Here is a 21,440-nt window from a genome sequence, read left to right as displayed (position 1 = left end):
TCCGACAAAGGATGCTGATATAGCATTTATTCACTCTGATACTTAGATTTTGTCAACTATATTCGTTGTATCTGACAAAAGATATTAGTAAAAAAATTATTCACTCTGACGCTTAGCTTTTGTCAATTTTATCCCATGTATTCGAGAAATGGATGTTGATATAGAATTTAATCAATCTGATACTTAGATTTTGTCAATTTTATCCGATATACCCGACAAATGATGTTGATAAAGCATTTATTCACTCTGATACTTAGATTTAGTGAATTTTATCCCATGTATCCGAGAAAGGGATCTTGATATGGAATTTAATTACTCTGATACTTAGATTTTAATCACTCTGATACTAAGATTTTGTCAATTTTATCCGACGTATCCGATAAAGGATGTTGATAAAGTATTTATTCACTCTGATATCTACATTTTGTCAATTTTCATCGATGTATCTGTCAAAAGATGTTGATGGAAGCGAATTCAATCGATAAAGAATGTTTATAAGGAATTTGTTCAATTTTTTTCATAATTTCCTGAATTAAATTTCTGTATTGTGCATCCAAGAGGTGAATTCACGAAAGAGTTTGTTACCTACTTACTTACAATTTTTTCATAATGATATATCCAACAACTGATGTTAATAATAAATTTATTCATTCTGATACCTAGATTTTGTCAATGTTGTCCCATGTGTCTGATAATAGATGTATGCAAATTCCTTTTCTTACATCTCCGATGTTTTAATAGACATTCTAAACGTTTCATAAGCTAGCTTACTCTAAAAATAATGAACAAATAACACTGTAATGCAAAATATATTTTTAATGAAATAATGCTATGTAGAATGTTAATACGAAAATATATTATGATACATTATTAATATCAATGATCAACTTTGGACATTTTGAATCTTTTCCATAAAATAGTTCACCGTGTTCTCTCTTGATATTGTAGTTATTGTCTTCTCTTAGTTCGTAATCAGTAGAATAATCATTATTCCATTTTGAGTCATTCACAATTTTTACTGGTATGTCATCGACAGGCTCAATATGCTTTTCGTCTTTGGTATTATTTGGTTCATTGACTGTTTGTTCAATGGCAGTAACGTTTCCTGGTACTTTGTTTTTCACCGATTCATCTTTATATTCCATAGTGATATTTTCTGCCAGTGCCATTTTTATTTTTCTGGCAATTTCACTGTCTATTATCACATTATTCTTACACAGGTAACAGTTTCGGCATGTAGACAAGATATGGTTTAGGATATTAGTAGAAGAGTAGGTCTTTCTTTTTTTTGATCTTCTGTTGAATACTAATACCCGAAAGCTGACGATAGGATGTATCAGTAGGTAATGTGTTACCTGCAACAATAGCAAGGAGTTGTCCCTTATCATCAGCGATTATTTTTATGTTGGCATTCTTTTTGAGTGTGATCATCTCTGGAGATCTCAAACTTGCATATCAACCAACATAAGAGTTGAATTTTTTCGGTACTCCAAAGAAATTTAATTCCTTACTGTCATGACAATGCATGCATACATTTCCAATAGTGCTACCACTTGTACTTGTTTCATAGTTTAAATACTTCTCCTTGTTGGCATTCAATGCTACAATAACATTGTCATGTGAACAAACTTTATTCAAATGCTCCATCTTCACTTTTCTTAAAGATATGACTTAGGTTTTTATCGTTCTACGTCCAAAAACAATTCTTTAGTCCAATAAAAAAAGTGCTACTACAAACATTATTTTTCTAATAGTAAAGGTCATGACTAATTTGTCTATACCATTTTCATTTTGAGATGGTAAAATATTAAATGTGATTTTTTCTTTGTTTTAAGTGTTTCATCTCATTCAGACATGTAAAAAAAAGTTGAAAAATATATATCATGTTAAAAAAAAATAATTAGAAAAAAGCTAAAAAAAACAAAAAAAAAATTCCAAAAAAAAGGGGGGAGGGGGCCAAAAAGTTGGAGGGGGGCGTCCTTCGAGTTTGAGGATAGGGAACCTTTGGGGGGCTGAGGTCTCTGGTGGTTAGGGCCGTTGGTGCTAATGATCCTTGATGGTTCGTACTCACATACACCTTACTACTTGATTTGCAAGGATGTCTAAGGTTTGTTCTGAATTTCATTATTAAAATTCTTTTCTTGCCATCTACATCTCTCTTAGTATCAACTTTTTAGTATACTATAGCATTAAACTCTATTTCAAATTGACAACACTGTTCAAACACCACTTGTGTATTATACAGAACACATCGAAGAAGTAAAGCTAGGTCAAGTCATAAGACCATTTTAACATCGTTAACCATTTCAATAGATTGATATTGTTCCAAATTTATAATAAATAAGTTATGAGTTAGCAACCCCGATGTTGCTCGTTGATTATTAACTTATAATCAACAATTCGTAAATGCTATACTCTTTTGTTTGCAATTAGAGTTAGCTTTAGCAGCGACACATTCCTAAAAAACTAGTCTTGACTAAAGGCAATTGTCCAATAATCAGTTTAACCCTTTTTTCTCCACCTTCATACGACCCAATTCGCAAATGCTATCTAGCTCTGTTTTATCCCTATTATTCAATTAATATCGTTCGTGTAGTCCATTTCGCAAATTCTATACCCTTTTTTTGCAATTAGAGTTAGTTTTAGCAGCGACACATTCCTAACAAACGAGTCTTGACTAAAGGCAATTGTCTAATAATTAGTTTAACCCTTTTTTCTCCACCTTCAGACGATCCAATTCACAAATGCTATCTAGCTCTGTTTTTCCCTATTATTCAATTAATATCGTTCGTATAGTCCAATTCGCAAATGCTATACCCTTTTTTTCTCCCCCTTCATACGAACCAATTCACAAATGCTATCTAGCAGACAAATTCCTAACAAACTAGTCTTGACTAAAGGTAAATGTCCAAAAAATCAGAAACCAGTCTGATAGCACATACTTCAAAGAAATGGAACAGTGGATAAGGCATGGGTAATAGACAGCTTTTCCTACAAAATCAATCCTATATACGGATTTTGACAATTTAGAGCTTCTATAGAATAGCATGGTAATTCCTATACGTCCCAGCAAAATGGAAGGCCATGTGAGAGGATACTCACTCTCTTTGAAAAGGTGTATACGTCCGAGCAAATAGCATGGTAATTCCTATACGTCCCAGCAAAATGGTACTTAGTACTCTACTGATGTGACACATTTCAAAAACAGGCCCTAATATTTTTATATTAAACGCTTTGTCGCTTCGACTGAAGAACTTAACTTGAGGAATTACCCTGTCTCTAAATCCATGTTGTTAGTAGAATGGGCATAATTACTTCTACTGGCCCAATAGCAGATTAATATGGGATTTCTACGGGCCCATTAGGGGTATATAAGTGGAGCTACTAGTCCCACATACCGTCGTGCTTTTCTCTACTTGTCGGCCAGCAATATTCCCTTGACACCCCTGGATTCCAGGTCTTATGACGCAATCTTGTTTCAGTATTTCATATAATTAGTCTAACCTCAATTCTCGAGTTTGTCGGGATGTTTAACAAGTAGCAATAATAGGGAATTAACATGGGATTTCTGGCCGACAGATAAGTGGAGCTACTAGCCCCTCAAGCCCTCGAACCTGTGCAACGCAGTAAGCTGACAAGATTTCCATGACAGGTCCTGTAACCAGGAGTAATATGATTGACGCAATTTTATGTAACATCGTGTCATAACCCATGGGGAATCCCCGCTTGTAACTTAACAACAACGCAAACCTTACGTAATGAAAATGCATATCTTACGTAACGAAAGCGCGCATCTTACTTAGGGACGGCGTACACCTTACACAATGACAGCACACACCTTACGAAAAGACAGTGCACGCCTAACGCAATGACAGTGGCACACCTCGAAACGTTCAATGCGTTTATTTTCAAGGTTTTTTTTCTTTAAAGTTTTGTCCTCGGTAGGACTCAAAAGGTCAATTTCCATCCAATGGAACAACGCCCCAAAAGACAGGACCAGCCTGCTATTTTTAGTAGTCGGTATCGAGAAACCCTTTCTAGAAATACCTATTGCGTGTGAGAGAAATTCCCATTTGAATGACATATTTTTACATCTGAGATAATTGGCACGAAGACGGAGAATATCTATTGGAGTGATAACAAGTAATGCTACGCCTTGCTCTTAATGTATTTTTAGTAATAAAAGTGAAAGGAGACTCCAAGATGCTTAAATTGTGTAAGCGCTTAGGTATTTAAGATTCATCTTAAACAATAAACCTAAAGCATTAAGCCTATTATATTTGCAATTTATATTAATTAAAACAAATTTAAAACAATGGTAAAACAAAGAAAAATCATTTAAAATTCCCGACAAAAAATAAAACATAAAAAGCTTATAAAGAATAAAGTGTAAGCAAAAAACATGCATTAAAGAAAAACCTATCCAAGCAATAATTTTTAGACGGGTAAGATTGATATTAAAGATAAATTAAACAATATTGAGGTATTTCTGAGGGCTTTTACTGAAAATATCTCGTTTCTTTGAGCCAAGACTATGAATATTTAATACCATCGTAACAATAAACGGCTGCCCCCCACCCCCTAACAATCATTTCAAAAGTGTGGCCTTATATTAGAGATAAATTGAAACCAAAATAAGAGGTATTTTTGCAGGGCTTTTAATGAAAACGCATCATTTCTTTGAATGCCTATTAGATTTTCACTCTCCCTCTTTTATCCACGGAAAAATTTCTTTAATGCCTCCACCTTAACTCTTAAACTATAGAACATGTTACTCCAAGTGATTCACGCCACAGTACCATTATTTGACTACCCCTCTGGCATCCCATAGCAATCATTTCCAGTGGGTGGGCTGATACTAGAGATAAATTGAAACAATATGAGTGGTAAGGCCATAGGCTCTCCGCCATCAAGACCACCATCAAGAACCATCAGGCCATTTGAATGCTATACTATTTTTCTTTAGAAGATAGGGAAAGTCACAGTGCGATTCTTAATTTTTCCATAGAATAGAAAAAGATCCATTGTAATTCTGAATTTTTTCCGAAGAAGAGAAGAAAATTTAAAGTTCTCTTCTGAATTTTCTCGCAGATGATAGCGTACCCTAAGAAGAGTAGAAACAAGACAAAGTAACGCAACAAAATATTTTTATTGATATAATTGTGTGTCGAATATCATAAAAAAATGAACACCTTAAATTTACTCATAAAATACTTCATCATATTTTCTCTTTAGATGTAACATATTTTCGTTTTGGGGGTATACACAGCTTTTAACAAACTTGACATACATTTCTTTGTCAATAATACCGGCTTCATGGACTGCATCTGTTGGTAAACTGAAGATGGTAGCAGTAACGTTTGCGGATGCTTTGATTTCGTCAATTCATCTTTAATATCCTTGCTGATAATGTCTGCTAGTGCTCTTTATATTTTACTTGCGGTCTCAATGTCTATTATGACGTTATTTTAAATTTGTAATTTTGACACCTGGATAGGATATGGTTTATGATATGGATAGAAGGGTAATCCTGTCTTCTTCTTCTTGTCTTCTTTTGAATGCTAATCTCAGACAGATTGCGAAAAGATTTATCAACGGGTAATCTGTTACCAGCGGCTTTAGCAAGAAATTGGCGATTAAAATTTCAGCCCTTTACCGGTTCATTCAATCCAAATAAAAAAAAATTATTCTTTTTATTATCATTGGGATTTATCATTATATTCATGTCCTGATTTAAGTTCCTTAAGACTATTTGAATGCTATGCTATACTGAATGTACACCATAATTTGGATCACTGACCTACCTAAATCCAGGTAGCAAAAGTATCTCATTTTCATAACTTTTACATGGATATTAGCACGATTTACTCCCTCAGGGGTCTTACCTCCGTATAGTATACCATTTTGGTCGGAATATATCGTGTTCTGGTCACTTTATATGATGTCCCCGACGGAGTACTCGAGTCTCAGCTCTGTATAGTATAGCATTCAAATTGCATGAAGAGTTTTCATGGGGGTCTTGATGGCGGAGTACCTATGGCCTTACTACTCATATGGTTTAAATTTATCTCTATCAGTCTGCCTTCTCAAAATGATTACTAGAGATACCAGAGGGGCTGTCAAATAATGGTACTTTGGCGTGAATTGCTTGGAGTAACATGTTCTACAGTTTAAAAGTTAAGGTTGAGGCATTACAGAAATTTTTCCGTGGATAAAGCGGGAGAGTGAAAATCTAACATGCACTCAAAGAAATGCTGCGTTTTCATTAAAAGCCATTCAAAAATACTTCTTAATATGGTTTAAATTTATCTCTAATATAATCCCACCCTCTTGAAATGATTGTTAGGGGGTGGGGAGGGGGCAGCCGTATATTCTCACAAGGGTGTGAAATATTCATAGTCTTGGCTCAAAGACCCGGGGCATTTTCATTAAGAGCTCTCAGAAATACCTCAATATGGTTTAAATTTATCTCTAATATCAATCTTGCCCGTCTGAAAAATGATTGCTAGGATGTATTTTTCTTTAATGCATGTTTTTTCTTATATTTTATGCTTTATAAGCTTTTTCACGTTTTATCTTCTGTTTGTCGTGTTTTCAACTGCTTTATGTTTTAAAATTTTTGTAAATTTCTTTTAATTAATAAAAATTGTTCTTACAATATCCTTAATCCTTTAGATTTATTGTTTAGGACGAATCTTAAATACCAAAGGGCTTACACAATTTAAGCATCTTGGATTCCCCTTTCGCCTTTATTACGAAAAATACATTAAGAGCCAGGCGTAGCATTATTTGGTATCACTAGAATAGATAATTGGCATTTGTGCCAATTATCTAAGATGTAAGAGACATGTCATTCAAATGGGAATTTCTCTCACGCGCAATAGGTTACTTCTAGAAAGTAGTTCTTGTTACAGAATACTAGAAATAGCAGGCTGGTTCTGTCTGTTGGGGTATCATTTCATTGGACGGAAATTGACCTTTGGAGTCCTACCGAGGACAAAGAGCTAAAAAAGAAACACCTTGAAAAAAAAACACGTAGAACTTTTCGAGGTGTGCTGTGTCACTGCGTAAGGTATGCGCTATCATTGTTTAAGGTGGGCGCAAACCTAACACAAGTTAGGTTTGCGCTGTCTTTACGCAAGATGTGCGTCGTTATTACGTAAGATATGCGCTGTCATTACGCAAGGTGTGCGCTGTGATTAGGTTACAAGCGGAGATTCCCCATGGGTCCTGACCCGAGGTTATATAAAATTGCTTCATCCATATTACACATAGATATAGGGGCTGTCACGGGAATCTTGCCAGCTGACAGTATTGCACAGGTGCGAAGGTTTGAGGGGCTAGTAGCTCCACTTTTCTGACTTGCAGAAATCCTATTTTAATTCCCTATTATTTCTACTTGTTAAATATCCCGACCGCATTCGAGAAATGAGGTTAGATTAATTATATGGAAATGCTTAAATAAGATTGCGTCATAACACTTGGAATCCAAGGGTGTCATGGGAATCTTGCCAGTCGACCGGTAGAAACAGGTGCGACGGCTTGAGGGACTAGGAGTTCCCTTTATACATCCCTATTGGGCCGGTAGAAATCACATGTCATTCTGCCATTGGGCCGGTAGAGTTAAATATAGCCACACTATTGTTGATTTTGAAAATTAGAAAAAAATCGTTTTTGAAACTGAACTTATTGGGATTTCAGACCCTTCCCCCCACACTTACGCGTATCAGAGAAATTCCAAAAAGCTCTTTTGGCCATAATTATTGCTATTATGCTAAAAAATGGCAAGCACATTACATTACGCTGAGGTGTTATCTCTTTCCCTGCTAAAAAAGACACTGACGCCTTAAAATACATTTCGTATGAATCCTTTTTCAATATTCCACAACCATATGTTTCGATAGAATCACCCCTGGAGGGGAAAAAGTTTACACGCATCCAGAACGCGTCCACATCTAGCAGAGAATCAGTCTCTGCTAGATTCTGTGATTTCATAAATATGAGTTCTCTGAATTTTACAGTCTAATTTTTATCTGGACTGTTCCCTTACTGGTGGTATTTTCTACCTTTTTCTAAAATCATGAAACTATTTTTATCTTAATTTGTTTCAGCAAGCTATAATTTTTTTTTCTCTCGGTGAATTAACTTTTGGGACATGGTGTTTTATCTGATTAATTCAACCAAAATCTTGCTTCTATCTAGAATGAGCAATAAATTGATTTTTAGCCATCTTGTACCTTTAAAAAGTAAAATCGTTAATTTAGAAGGACGAGTTCTCTTTTGTTCTAATTTAAATTCTCAAAACGTTTCGTATGTTCACTTTCTACTTATATATTCTAGGCTTTAAGGCACTTGATGTTTAATGAAGATAATACTAAAAAAAAGTTCTCCATCAATTATTCCCCTGCCCCTAAGAAAAAACATAAATTCCCTAGTCTTAAGCAATAGCAGAGCTTCTTATTTTAGTTTTTCCTCATTCACTACATTTTTTATGAAGGTCTTATTGCCACTCTAGATAATAGAAATGAAAGAATATGATATAGTATTATTTACCAGGGACAAATAATAGAAAAGTCTTGAGACGGAAGAAAATAATTTCTTCCGTCTTCCGTTAGTTAATTTTGAGGAATAAGCGTAATTGAGGATAGCCATTATATGTAAGATAATGTGGCTCATTATTACATTCCTAAGCAAAAGAAAACAGAAGGAAGAAATTCATATGAAAGATGAGAGTGACCCTAATCAGTTTTAACCGAGAGTAGTCAAGAGTAGTTTTAACCGAGGTTGATAAATGTCTTTTTTAGTAAACTGAAAAAGTTCATTAGTGAACATAAGAGAAGAAGAATTAAATACATGTCTGTGTCTTAAAAATATGGTTGGTCCGCTATTAAACTTGATGTAGTCCACAGAAATTTTTGAGTTGTTTATTTCCTATGTTCTGACTGAGTTTGTATTTCTGCCTTTCTAGTGTAATTGTTTAACCAGTAAAGAAACTCCAGTAAACCAATAAAACGTAGTAAAGCCAGTAAAAAAAAAAGTAAAACATCATAAACTATAGGTGCTTCGAAACAGAAATTCGTATAAGATTAGATAGAGAACACATAATGACACACTTTAAAATTGAACCAAATTATAATGCTCAGATTTATAATAGTTTTTTTTACGGCCGAATAAATACCGTCGTTTATAGCTTGTATTGTCTGTCCAGCTTTTAACTTGGTAATCGAGGTAACTTTGATTTTGTTCAAAAATGCTGTATTTTATAACATTTTCTTCTTATTTTTCTAATATTTTTTCCCTCTTCTTATTAATAAGCTGGTTACCCACTATAGTCTTCAATACCAGTAAAACTGGTAAACAAACTCCTTTGCATTTTGCCTTGATAATTATGATAATTTTCAACAAATCTTATACTAATGAACAAATTTAAGCCAGTTCGTGTCTTGATTGTCGCTAAGAAAATAAACAAAAATCTAAAATTTTCCAACAACTACTTATCTCTTCTTGCTAAAATACAAATTAGAGCTTAGCTCATAAATTAACGATTCAAAATTGGATTTTAGATATGTCTGAGTATCAGTTCTATAGAAGTGTCAAAAAATTACCTATGTCCGTCTTAAGACTTAACCTTCATCATACCAAATCAAAACTAACGTCTTGGATCAAACAATGCAGTTACAAAAACGCAGGAATATTTACTGGAAAATAGGGAAAACATTGTTGAGAGCATCATTTGTCACCCTCCACTCAATCGTACGTCTCTGAAATTTCGATTTCGTCAACAAAAGTTCCACGGGTACATTTTCAAATCGTAAAACTTGAACATTTGAAAACTAAGACTTTTGATCACCTCTAGCTGTAACCACAGGCTTGCTTTTTTATTCAAACTGAGTAGCACTCTAATAACTCCTTAGGATGTTCGAACGCTGAAGAATTTATATTTTGGAATCAAAATTTACAATTTGGAATCCAAATTTAAGCAGTAGTGAGCCATTCGTTTTCCAGTAAGTAAGGGTGGGAAAATGAAGAAAAAATTTGTCAAAAATGAGTACAATGAAAGAAAGTTACTACTATATAAACCTGCGAACGTGGTCGTAGTTTTCTTTTTGCAAAAAATAGAAATGGAAAAATTTGGGATTACCTGTAATTGCTTTTGAAAATCACAAGCACATAAAAATGTTAGAATTTGCAAAAAAAAAATTTGTCCAACAAAATAAAATACGATTCTAAGAAATTACTAATAATCACAACTGGCAAACAAAGTGGGGAAAACAACCCTTTACGTATACACTTTAAATGTGGCTAAACGTACTAGTAGTATAGCCATTACAGATACTAGCATGCCCAAAGGAGGCAGACTTTTCTTCGAATAAGCCTTACCAATCCCTCACAATGGTGTAAACTTTTTATCAAAATAGTCTTACCAATCCTTCACTATTGAATCGAGAGTTATTGGCAGATCTTTTTGTCCACTGAATATCATTTTGTAGGTGGATATTCTTTGTCTATTGAGATGAAACTTTCTGAGGTTGTTAAAGGGCTAAAGAAATTTAAATCTTTGCTATAACTCAATTGACATCACCTTGCCAAGGGCTTAGTTTTTTAGCACATGTACTTTGATTGTTTTCTGTCATACGAAGATATTTTTTTCCGGAACTAACCCTTTGAAGCAAATGATTAAACTTTCGAGGAGATGACGGGAAGCGAAAAGTCCTCCATGTCCCGTCATCTTTGACCCTCTCACCTTCCCCAAGAAATTCTCAATACCCCATTGTCCTCTCCATAGCCCGAGGCCCTCGATGCCCCCGTGAACCTTTTCATGCACCATAGCCCCATTATACCACCTATAGCACCCCTGATAAGTGGCACTCCATACCCTGTGGATCGTGGTTTTCTATGGTCCGTGACACTCTCTGGCCAGTGGCATATATAGTCTAGTGGCTCATCATAACCTGTGGTTTATCACAACCCGTGGATCTACTCGGTAGTCCATGGCACTTTATATTCCGTGACTTATCAAGGCCCGTAGTGCTATGTGGCCCATACCCCTTTATATCCTACGAAATCATAAGACTATCTAAATTTCCCATGTCCCCCTGGCCCTCCATGTCACCCATGGTCGTCCATAGGCTGTGACCAGGATCCATCCCCTCCCTTGCTTAAAAAGATCATTGAGATAAAAAATAAGGTACTTACAATTTCAATTGGCAAATTATGGCTAAAAAGTATATCTCGAGTTATTTATGGAGCATGATCTTTTCAGACGCGTACGCTTAAAAAATATATGTTTTTATTACTGTTTTTAGATCATTTTAAGAAACATGAATTCCAGTCTTGAGACATAAGATATCTTCATATCTTAAAGGGCATCTTATGGCTTGAAATTGTACCCCAAATAACCCGTGGAACATGAGCATTTCAGATGCACACGCTTAAAGCAAACGGATTTTATTGCTATTGTAAGATCATTTTAAGAAACTTAAGTTTCACTCTTGAGAAAAAAGGTACCTGGCTTAATTACGACTGTTAGATAATTTTAAAAAACTACGGTTTCAATTTTGAGAAATAAGATACCTTAATGTTTCAAGTGGTATCTTACGACTAAAAAGTACTTCTCAAGTAACTAAAGGAACAAAAGCATTTCAGATGCATACGATTAAAATATAGCTGATTTTATTACTATTTTTAGATCGTTTTAAGGATCTCAGGTTTCAGTCTTGAAAAATAAAGCACCTTCATGCTTCAAAGGGCATCTTATGGATAAAAGGTATATCTTGAGTGATCTGTAGATCATGGGCGTTTCAAATGCATGAGCTTAAAATATATCTGATTTTATTACAGTTGTTAGATTGTTATAAGAAAATTAAGTTTCAGCCTTGAGAAATGCAATACCTTCGTGTCTCAACCGGTATCATATACCTAAAAAGTATACCTCAAGTAACTTCTGGGCATTGGACGTTTCAGACGCTATCAGCTGAGATTATAGCTCATTTTGTTAATACTGTTAGATTGTTTTAATAAACTTAGATTTCAGTCTTGAAAAAATGAGATACCTTCATGTTCAAAGTGTTATCTTGTGACTAAAAATTATATTTCGAGTAAATTCTGGATTCTGGTCATTTCAAATGCATTTGCTGAAAATAAATCCGATTTTATTACTATTGTTAGATTTTTTAAGAAACTCGTTTTTCAATCTTGAGAAGTAAGATATTCTCATGACTCAATTGGTATCATCTCGCTAAAAATTAAGTTACGACTAATTTATTGAACAAGAGGATTTCAGATGCATACGTTTAAAATGTATTTGGATTTATTCTTGTTTTGCTCGTTTTAAGAAACTTAGGTTTGAGTCTTGAGAAATAAAGTAACTTCATGCCTTAAGTGACATCCTATGGCTAAAAAATATATCTCGAGTAGCTTGGGGATCTTGGGCATTTCAAACGCGAGCCCTCAAGTGCTAAAAATTTGTCTGATTTTATTGCTATTTTTAGATTATTTTTAAAAAAACTTAGGTTTTAGTCTTGAGAAATAAGATACCTAAAAGGCGTATCTCAAGTAACTTGTGTACTATGGGTAATTCAGACAATTGAACCGCTGACATCAATTGTTAAGCTGGCTTTCAATTTAAAACAATTCTATTTTGGGGGCCATTTTTGCCTATCCGGTCGTCGAAATGTATTTTGAAGCTTAATTAGTTTTTTATTGTTGGCTATACTCTCTTCATTAATACAATTCCTGAAGTCGTCCCCAAAGTTCTCCACTTGTGAAAGGATGATGTGTATTGGAGTCCACTTTTAGGGATTAGCCTTTTTTCTTTTTTTGAACCACTAATGAGAAACAGTTTCCAACGAATAAAAAAGTGAGAAACACGCGAATCAAATTTCCACAAGAGTCAGAAACATGGCAAAAGAAATTTGAAAAAGTCAGAAACAAACGAAGAGGATTTCAAAAAATTAAAACACACTTACAAAATTCTCAAAAGGTCAGAATCACATAAACAGAACTTTTCAAAAGTTAGAAACACATGAACATAATCAAACAATGAAGAGAATTTTCACAAACTCGAAACGCACTTGCAGTGTTTTGAAAATTCAGAGACACTTGAACACAATTTTCTAAAAAGTCAGAATTACGGAAGCTGAATTTTCAGAAATTCAGGAATATGTGAGCTGAATTTTATAAATTTCACAAAAATGTGAACAGAAACTTGAAGAAGTCAGAAACACGCGAAGAATACTTTAAAAAAGTTGAAACAAGCTTTGAAAATTTAAACAAGTGAGAAACAGACGAACTGAAATTTAGAAACGTCAGAAACACATGAATAGAAACTTGGAAATTTGAAAACACGAGAACATGATTTTCAAAAGTTTAAAACTTGTGAACAGAATTTTCATAAGAATCAAACACGTGAAAAAACTTGAAAATGTCAAAACTCTTGGACAAAATTCTCAAAAAGCAAAAAACAAGTGAGCTAAATTTTCAAAAATTCAGAAACACGGGAAAAAACCTCTCAAAAAGTAAGATATAAATGAAAAGAATTTTCAACAAGTTAGAGAGACGTGAATAGAAACTTAGAAAACGTATAAACACGCAAATATAATTTTTCAAAAAGTCAGTGTAACCTAAATTAGCTCTTAACTATTTTAACCGAGGTTAATTATCCCCCCAGTTAGCTTTTAAACAATGGGCCAGAGTTTTCAAACAGGCAGAGAAAAGCATGAATATAATGAAACGGAGAAGATAATTTTTAAAACTTAAAGAAAAGCTTACAAAGTTCTTAAGAAATCCGTACCGCGCAAACCTATTTTACGAAAAGTTAGAAACATGTACCAGAAGTGTGAAGAAGTCAAAAACACACAAAATAAAAGTTCAAAATGAGAAAATACGCTAACAAATTTTCAACAGGTCAGAAGCACACGAATAGAATTTTCCAAGTCAAAAACACGCAAATCGAGTTTTTAAAAGTCTGAAACAGGTGAACGAAATCTTCAAAAAATTACAAACACGTGAATATAATCTTCAAATTCAGAGAGATACGAACTAAGTTTTCAAAAAAGTCAAACACGTAAAGATAAACTTGAAAAAGTCAGAAACAGTGGAACAGAACCTTGAAAAGTTGGAAATACGCTAATAGACAGAAACAAATGAACAAAATTTTTAAAAACTCAGAAACATACAAAAAGAAACCCAAAAAACTCAGAAACACATAAATACAATTTTAAAAAGTCATATTAATCTAAGTTATCTGTTATCTAGTTTTTATTATGTTACAATTCCCCGTGTTAGCTTTTGTAACACAGGAACAGTGTTTTCAAAAAGTCAGGAAAAAACTTGAACATAATAAAACGGTAAATAAAATTTTCAAAAAGTCAGAATAAAATTACGAGATTTTAAAAAAGTCACAAGCACCTAAACTGAGCCTTCTAAATTTAGAAATCTGTGAGCAGAAATTTGAAAAGTTAGAAACACGTGCAGAGAATTTTTTAAATGTAAAAACACGCTTACAGAATCTTCAACTATCAAAAAGTAAGAAAAGTTGAACGAAATTTTTAAAAAGTCAGAAACACGTGAATAGGAACTGGAAAATGTAAAGAGCACGCAGAATTTTTGAACAAAAGTCAGAATACTATGAATAGAAAGTTGAAGAAGTCAAAACACACGAAAAGAATTGCAAAATCGACAGATTAAACTAAGTTAGCTCTTAATTATTTTAACCTAGGTTACATATCCTCTTGTTAGGTTTCGAAACAAACAAATACTGTTTTCAAAAAGTAAGTTAAAACATGCAAATATAATTAAAAGGTTGATTTAAGGTTCCATTAACCTAGAAGAGATTGACCTAAGTTAACAGTTATCAATTTTCATTTGGATCATATATCCCCCTAGTTAAATTTTAGCCCTTTTAAGTTAAGTTAGTTTAGGTTAAGCTGGCACGCCATATGAACCTAAGCTAACAGGAATCTAAAGGACAAAATGTAATTTGGGGGAAACGTAACCATGGTTAAAATGTTCAACTTCTAACTTTGAATGTCCGTCGTTAAATAGTCTGAAATTCCCATAGTCCCAAAGTTACTCGACACACACTTTTTAGATATATGATGCCGGTTGTGGTATTAAGATTTACTCAAGACTGAAGTCTAAGTTTCTTAGAATGATCTAAGAGTAGTAATAAAATCAGATATATTTTAAGCGCATTCGTCTGAAATGCTCATGTTTCATAAGTTGGTGGAGATAGACTTCTTAGCCATTAGATGCCACTTAAGACCTGAAGGTATCTTATTTCTCAAGATTCAAAACTATGTTTCTTTAAACAATTTAACAATAGTAATAAAATGAGATATGTCTTAAGTGCATGCATGTGAAATGACCATAATCCATAAGTTATTCGAGATATATTGTTTACCCATAAGATTTCACTTGAGACACGAACGAATCATATTTCTTAGGTCCAAAATCTAAGTTTCTTAAAACTATGCATTAATGGTAACATAATCGAATATATTCCCAGCGTATAGGTCTAAAATATCCATAGTCTACAAGTTACCCAAGATATACGTTTTTTGTTAATGATGCCGGTTAAGGCATGAATTTATCTTCTCAAGACTGAAACCTATGCTGCTTAAAACGATCTAACAATAGTAATAAAATTGGAGATTTCAGTTGCAAGTATTTGAAATGTCTATGATACATAAGTTACTCAAGATATACTTTTTAGCCCTAAGATGTCAAATGAGATGTGAAGGTACCTTATTTCTCAAGACTGAAACCTAAGTTTCTTTAAATAATGTAACAATAGTAATAAAATCATGTGTATATTAAGCGTTTGCGTCTGAAATGTGCATGTTCCACAAGCTACTCGAATTATACACGGGTCATGATGAGTCACGGCATGTGGAGTACCACGGACCAGATAATGTCATAGATTATGATAAGCCACAGGCCCTGATGAGCCATGGGCCAGGGAGATTCAAGGGTCATGGAAAGCCATAAGCTACGAATTTGTCACGGGGTTTGGATTGCCATTCACCAGTATGTACTACAAGGAGCATGGAGAAGCTACGAGTCCAAAAAGGACCATAATAGCATGGAAAACCACGGGACATGGAGAGAACCATGGGATGGGTAGATTTTTTGGGGAGGGTGACGGGCCACGAAGGACCATTCATTTCTCCTTATATCCTCAAAAATTCGCTTCATGTCATTACAATTGTAATAAAATAAAACAGGATAATTAAATGGTCTTGCTTAGACCCCGGAGCCACACCGGTGGATCGACCGAACGCCACCAACGAGAGCCCCGGTTAAGGCCAACGAGAGGCCCGGGGATGAACCATGGGGGCGCCACCGCCAGCAGAGGTGGCTGCATTCGGCTGACTTTGAATTAATTTTGCCGCAATTCTTTATTACGGCAACCGCAAAGTCAGAGCTTTTCATTCTCGTGTGCTTTTAGTACTTCGATTTTCCTGAATTGAAATCAAGCAAAGCTTGCACTATCCCCAAATATTCGGGTATTTCCCCAAAAATATATGCGTCACCCCGAAAAAAAATTTGGTTCCCCGAATCCCCGAAAATCAACCGATCACGGTGCCACCCCTAGCGATTCATTACCAGTCACTTTCTCTGCCAAATATTACTTTGCATACCATAATTCCCCACTACTCTCTTGCTTGTTAATTTTCATCTCTTTTGTGACTTTTCATAAAAACAGACAAATGCAATTGCAAATAAACAGTTCTTCATATGTTGACAAAAAAGTATCGTCTTTATGAAATGAAATTAAATCATTTCGAGTGCAGTTTACCAATTGCTATTTCTTACATCATTTGTAGTCAAGAATTTTATTTTTAAGTTGAATAGCACGCATTCCCTATTATACAGCTTCAGTTGGACTTTGAAATTGATAGTCGACAGATTTTTTCTACAGCTGAATCATAAGTTTGCAGGATTTGGTTTTCTTTTGCTATTTTTAGAGAAGATTTTCTTAATGTTTTAAACACAATTGTTGAACGCCTGATATTTTATAGAACATACAATCTTCTTTCTGAAAAATTTTTACCCCCCCCCCAAAAAAAAACTTTTTATTGAGACAAAATTCAGCTATGTAAAAGGTTGGGAAATTAAAGATTGAAACGGAAGTTTTCCCAGAAATATGATTCATAAGAAATTATAAATTATTGCCTATAGGGTGGGATAGAGGGTTATCATTTTAAAATGATAATACCTCATTTTTTATTGAAAGCAGGAATGCCAAAAAGATCTTTATTTTTTTCATTTAAAGTGGAGACGGAAGAAAAGGATATCAAATTCCCTGGGAAACCATTGAAACATTTGATAGACCCAGGGCCCCCATTGGGACTTGTTCATTGTCTTGGGTATTTTGCAATTTCTCATAAGCTACAGGCCTAATTTGGTTTTTGTGTGTGCTACCTTTCAATTATATTCTTTCGATCTTATTGAATGTCACGGCAAATCTATGACTCAGTTTTCCAATAATTTGAGATATATCTGAATAATTTCGACATTTTTGTTGTTGTCATTGTACCCCTTTACTGGTACCCTTAATTTATTTTTTTCAAGGAGCACTAAGCTGTTTAACATTATTTCGCGCGTTTGTTTGAACCATATAGTGACCTAGTTAATTATTAAATCAATTATTATTTTAATGTAAAGATGAGACGGTATCTCATCAAGGTGGTATACAGAAGGGGGAGGAGGGAAGGGAGGTATTACATTTAAATGATAATATCTCGAATTTGGTTTTATTGAAAGCAGGTATGTCAAAATGTTAATTAATTTTTTTAACTTAAAGCAAAGACGGTACCCTATCATGGTGGTATCCAGAGGGGGAGGGGGTAGAGAGCTATCATATTTAAATGATAATGCCTCGATTTTTTAAAAGTAGGGATCCCGATAAGTTAATTTTTTTTTTAATTTAAAGTAGAGACGGTATTCTATCATGATGGTAGGCTATCTAGAGGGGGGGCATAGGGCGTTATTATATTTAGGTGACAGTACCTTGATTTTTTATTGAAGGCAGGGATGCGAAAAAGTTATTTTTTTAATTTAAAGTAGAGACGGTATTCCATCATGATGGTATCTAGCGGGGGGGGCATAGGGTGTTATTATATTTAAGTGACAGTACCTTGATTTTTTTTTCTTTTATTGAAACCAGGGATGCCAAAAAGTTATTTTTTTTAATTTAAAGTAGAGACGGTATTCTATCAAAGAGGTATCCAGAGGGGGGGGGGTTAGGGAGATATTATATTTAAATGATAATATTTCAAATTTATTTATTTTTTAAAGCAGGGATGCCAAAGAGTTAATTATTTTTTTTTAATTAAAGCAGAGACGGTATCCTATCAAGGTGGTATCCAGAAGGGGGGCTAGGAAAGTATTATACTTCAATAATGATATATTGAATTTTTTTATTGAAAGTAGGGATGCCATAAAGTTATTTTCTTAATTTAAAGCAGAGACGGATCTTATAGAACATCATTTGGCTGCTTTAAGAAAATACAAAAGGGAGTGTGAAGGGAGATGAGAGACTTTTACAAGAATATGACAGTTTGGTTGCTACCAGTAGCTACTAAGTGGAGTACCCTATGAAAGTGTACTGTCAATGAGTAGAGAAAGTAAATTTGTAAATTTAAGCTGTGATTTGAGAAACACTGATGAAAACATTAATGTTTGCGTCAACATTGATCGTACCGGTGGCGCGCCGCCGATAACTTACCGGCGGTGCGCCATCGCCATCTTACCGGTGGCGGGCCACCGGCACGCCACCACTGCTATTTTAGGCCCCGCCACCGCCGGTCTTTCCTCATCGGCGTGGCGCCGGGGTCTAGTCTTGCTCCATCATATGTGTTAAAAAATAATCGATGACAGATTTACAAGCAATCAAAGTACACTTCACAAAAAACTAAGCCGTTATCAAGGTCATATCAATTGAATATAGCATAGGGTTTAAATCTCGATAGGAATCGGTTAAAACAATGGTCTTGCTACGTCATCTGTATTAAGAAATAACCGGTGACAGACTTGCAAGCAATCGAAGTACATGCGCGAAAAAACTATACCCTTGTCAAGGTCACATCAATTGAATTATAACAAAGGATTTAAATTTCTTTGTCACTTTAACAACCTTAAAAAGTTTCATTTTGATGAACAAAGGAAATCCACCTACAAAAGGATCTTCAATCAACAAAAATATCTGCCAATAACCAATGACTCAATAAGGAGGGGTTAGTAAGGCTAACTTGACAAGAAGTTTGCACCATAAGGAGGGGTAAAAAGCCAGATTTTATGAAAATTGTACCCCCTCTGGGCGTCCTAGTATTTATTATGGCTATACTACTTGTTCTACTCAAAACAATTTTGCCATAAACTAACAACATTTAATTAAATAGGTCATTGTAAAAGGGCAGTGAAAAAATCGATAGGATCTTACCAAATTTTGAATTTGCAAATGAAACTGGATCTTCTGTAATGTACGTGTTACTATGGCTATCAAGATGAACCTTGACCTGAAATTTAGTTAACTTAAATATTCAATTTTTGTATTTGATGATCTTCTTAGCAGAGATATTTCTACCCACCATTGCTTAACAAAGTGCCAGTACCAGTTTTCAATTAAAGCCGGGTGCTAATAGTTTTCCATTGCAATAGTTGTAGCATTTCAGACCCATGTGAAACATTTTTATCAGGGAGTGCAGGGCTCAAAATGTCACCAAAGCAAAATATAAGTGAAACCTTGAGAATTGCAAAGTATTATCTTAAAAACCGTGAAGTCTATGACAATTGCTACATATCTGGAAAATTTACATCTCATTCCGATTTTTAAGATAGAAATCTAAGGTTCTGGTTTATTTCTACAGCATATTTGTTTTGACTGATTCATTAGCTTTTATCTTTATTTTATGTGCCATTATTTATGGATCATTATTTATCCGTATATGTATACAGGCCACACATTTCATTTCTAGTTCACGCCCTAGGACAGTTTTGTTCATAGATTTTTTGGTACTTTTCCCCGTCTTATAAAGGGTAGTTTAAGTATAATCTAAATAAATGATTGTAAATTGTAAAAATTTTATAGATTTCTTCTTTAGATTCTACTTTCGACAAAACCAGTTTCTTGTGAGCAAATATGTGAGGGGGGCTGCCCTTCGTCAATACCCCTCTCTTCACGCAAAAGGTTCAGATCCTAATTACAAGGCCATAGTGTTTCAGAAACCCTTCTTAAAGAATTGGGACAAAAGGTCGAACTTTAGTGTAAAGAGCGTTTATTGAGGAGGGGTACTCCCTCTCAAATACCGAATAATTTTTTTTTCCTTTAAATTTTAATATTGTTCCTTACTTTCGGTTGAAAACTTTTTTTTAATTTTATTTTTGATCGTTTTTTGAATAATCTCAGGAAATTCATCTTCCTCCGTGGAAAATCACTCCACGAAAAATTTCTCCATAGAAAGTTCCTTCCGTGTAAAATTCTTCCCCTGGGAAATTCCATCCTTGCTGCAATTCTCTCCAGAAAATGTCATGCTTACGATTCCGCCTATCCCCCCCCCATCCCAAGCTAAAGTCATTTCCAGGTGCATGTTACTCAGCCCTACTAGCCTTACCTTTTCCATTGGTGTGGATAAAGTTTTTAACGCTGCTGTGTGATATCATTCAGGTATGAGTTTTTTCTATGTAAGTTGAGGTGAATACGACTGGCTCCTCAGTAATTATACAGGTAAAGACTTAGTATTAATAAAATTCCATATCCAAAAGAAGGCATTTGTGGGGATTCTTGTTATAAAAAAAAAAGAAAGAAAAAAAAAACATGCACCTGATTTTTAACTTTTTCGATGATTACTTTATCTTTGTGCCCGAAAATGTTAGAAGTTTCAAGGTCGATTGTCATAACAGTTTTTAGTAGTATTCTTTGTGAATACACATATTTTTTAGGACGACTTTACGGAAGTCCTGGAGACATGAGGTGGCTTCTGAGCGGTCAAAAAAGTTGGGTAAGATCAAAAAACGTATATCTTCTGTCTAGTTCAACATTGTCAAAATGCAGGGATATATAATGCGCTCTTATTCTGGATGAATGAGCTGCTCAAATCAGCATAAGAACTCCAGTCGATATTTCTTAAGTCTTTTTGTAATAATACACTATGACTATGAGTTTCCATAGTGACGAAAGTCTGATACAACGCTTAATATAAGCTACTTTGTTTCCCAGTTTTTTTTTCATTTAAGGGCTCTCTTGTGCATTCAAGGAGAAAGATTTGTAGTACGTAAGAAATCCATCAAATAGCAGACCCTAAACTAAAGTAAAGAGAATGCTATATCTCCTTATCTCCATAAGGGTCTTGAGAAAGAAATTTTTGGAGATGATGAGGGTGATGATCCTTTGGTTGCCAAATTACTGGTAAATAGGTGTTTTATTAGTATTAACA

The 21,440-nt window shown here is 34.4% G+C and overlaps 1 protein-coding gene across 1 annotated transcript in view; it reads right to left on the bottom strand.

Moving 5' to 3' along the window:
- Positions 1-21,440, bottom strand: part of LOC148945321 (uncharacterized) — a 120,757-nt gene that overhangs the window by 26,311 nt on the left and 73,006 nt on the right. Inside the window, exon 12 of the mRNA XM_089099002.1 lies at positions 19,448-19,523. Coding sequence (XP_088955128.1) covers positions 19,448-19,523 — 76 coding nt within the window. The remainder of the gene's footprint in view (positions 1-19,447; positions 19,524-21,440) is intronic.

The sequence above is a fragment of the Artemia sp. Qi Xiang Cuo genome, chromosome 13 (assembly GCF_049724085.1).
Source record: "Artemia sp. Qi Xiang Cuo chromosome 13, ASM4972408v1, whole genome shotgun sequence".
In the NCBI taxonomy this organism is placed as follows: domain Eukaryota; kingdom Metazoa; phylum Arthropoda; class Branchiopoda; order Anostraca; family Artemiidae; genus Artemia; species Artemia sp. Qi Xiang Cuo.
Note: the sequence above shows the minus strand (reverse complement) of the source record. Positions and strands in the feature narration are given on the sequence as shown.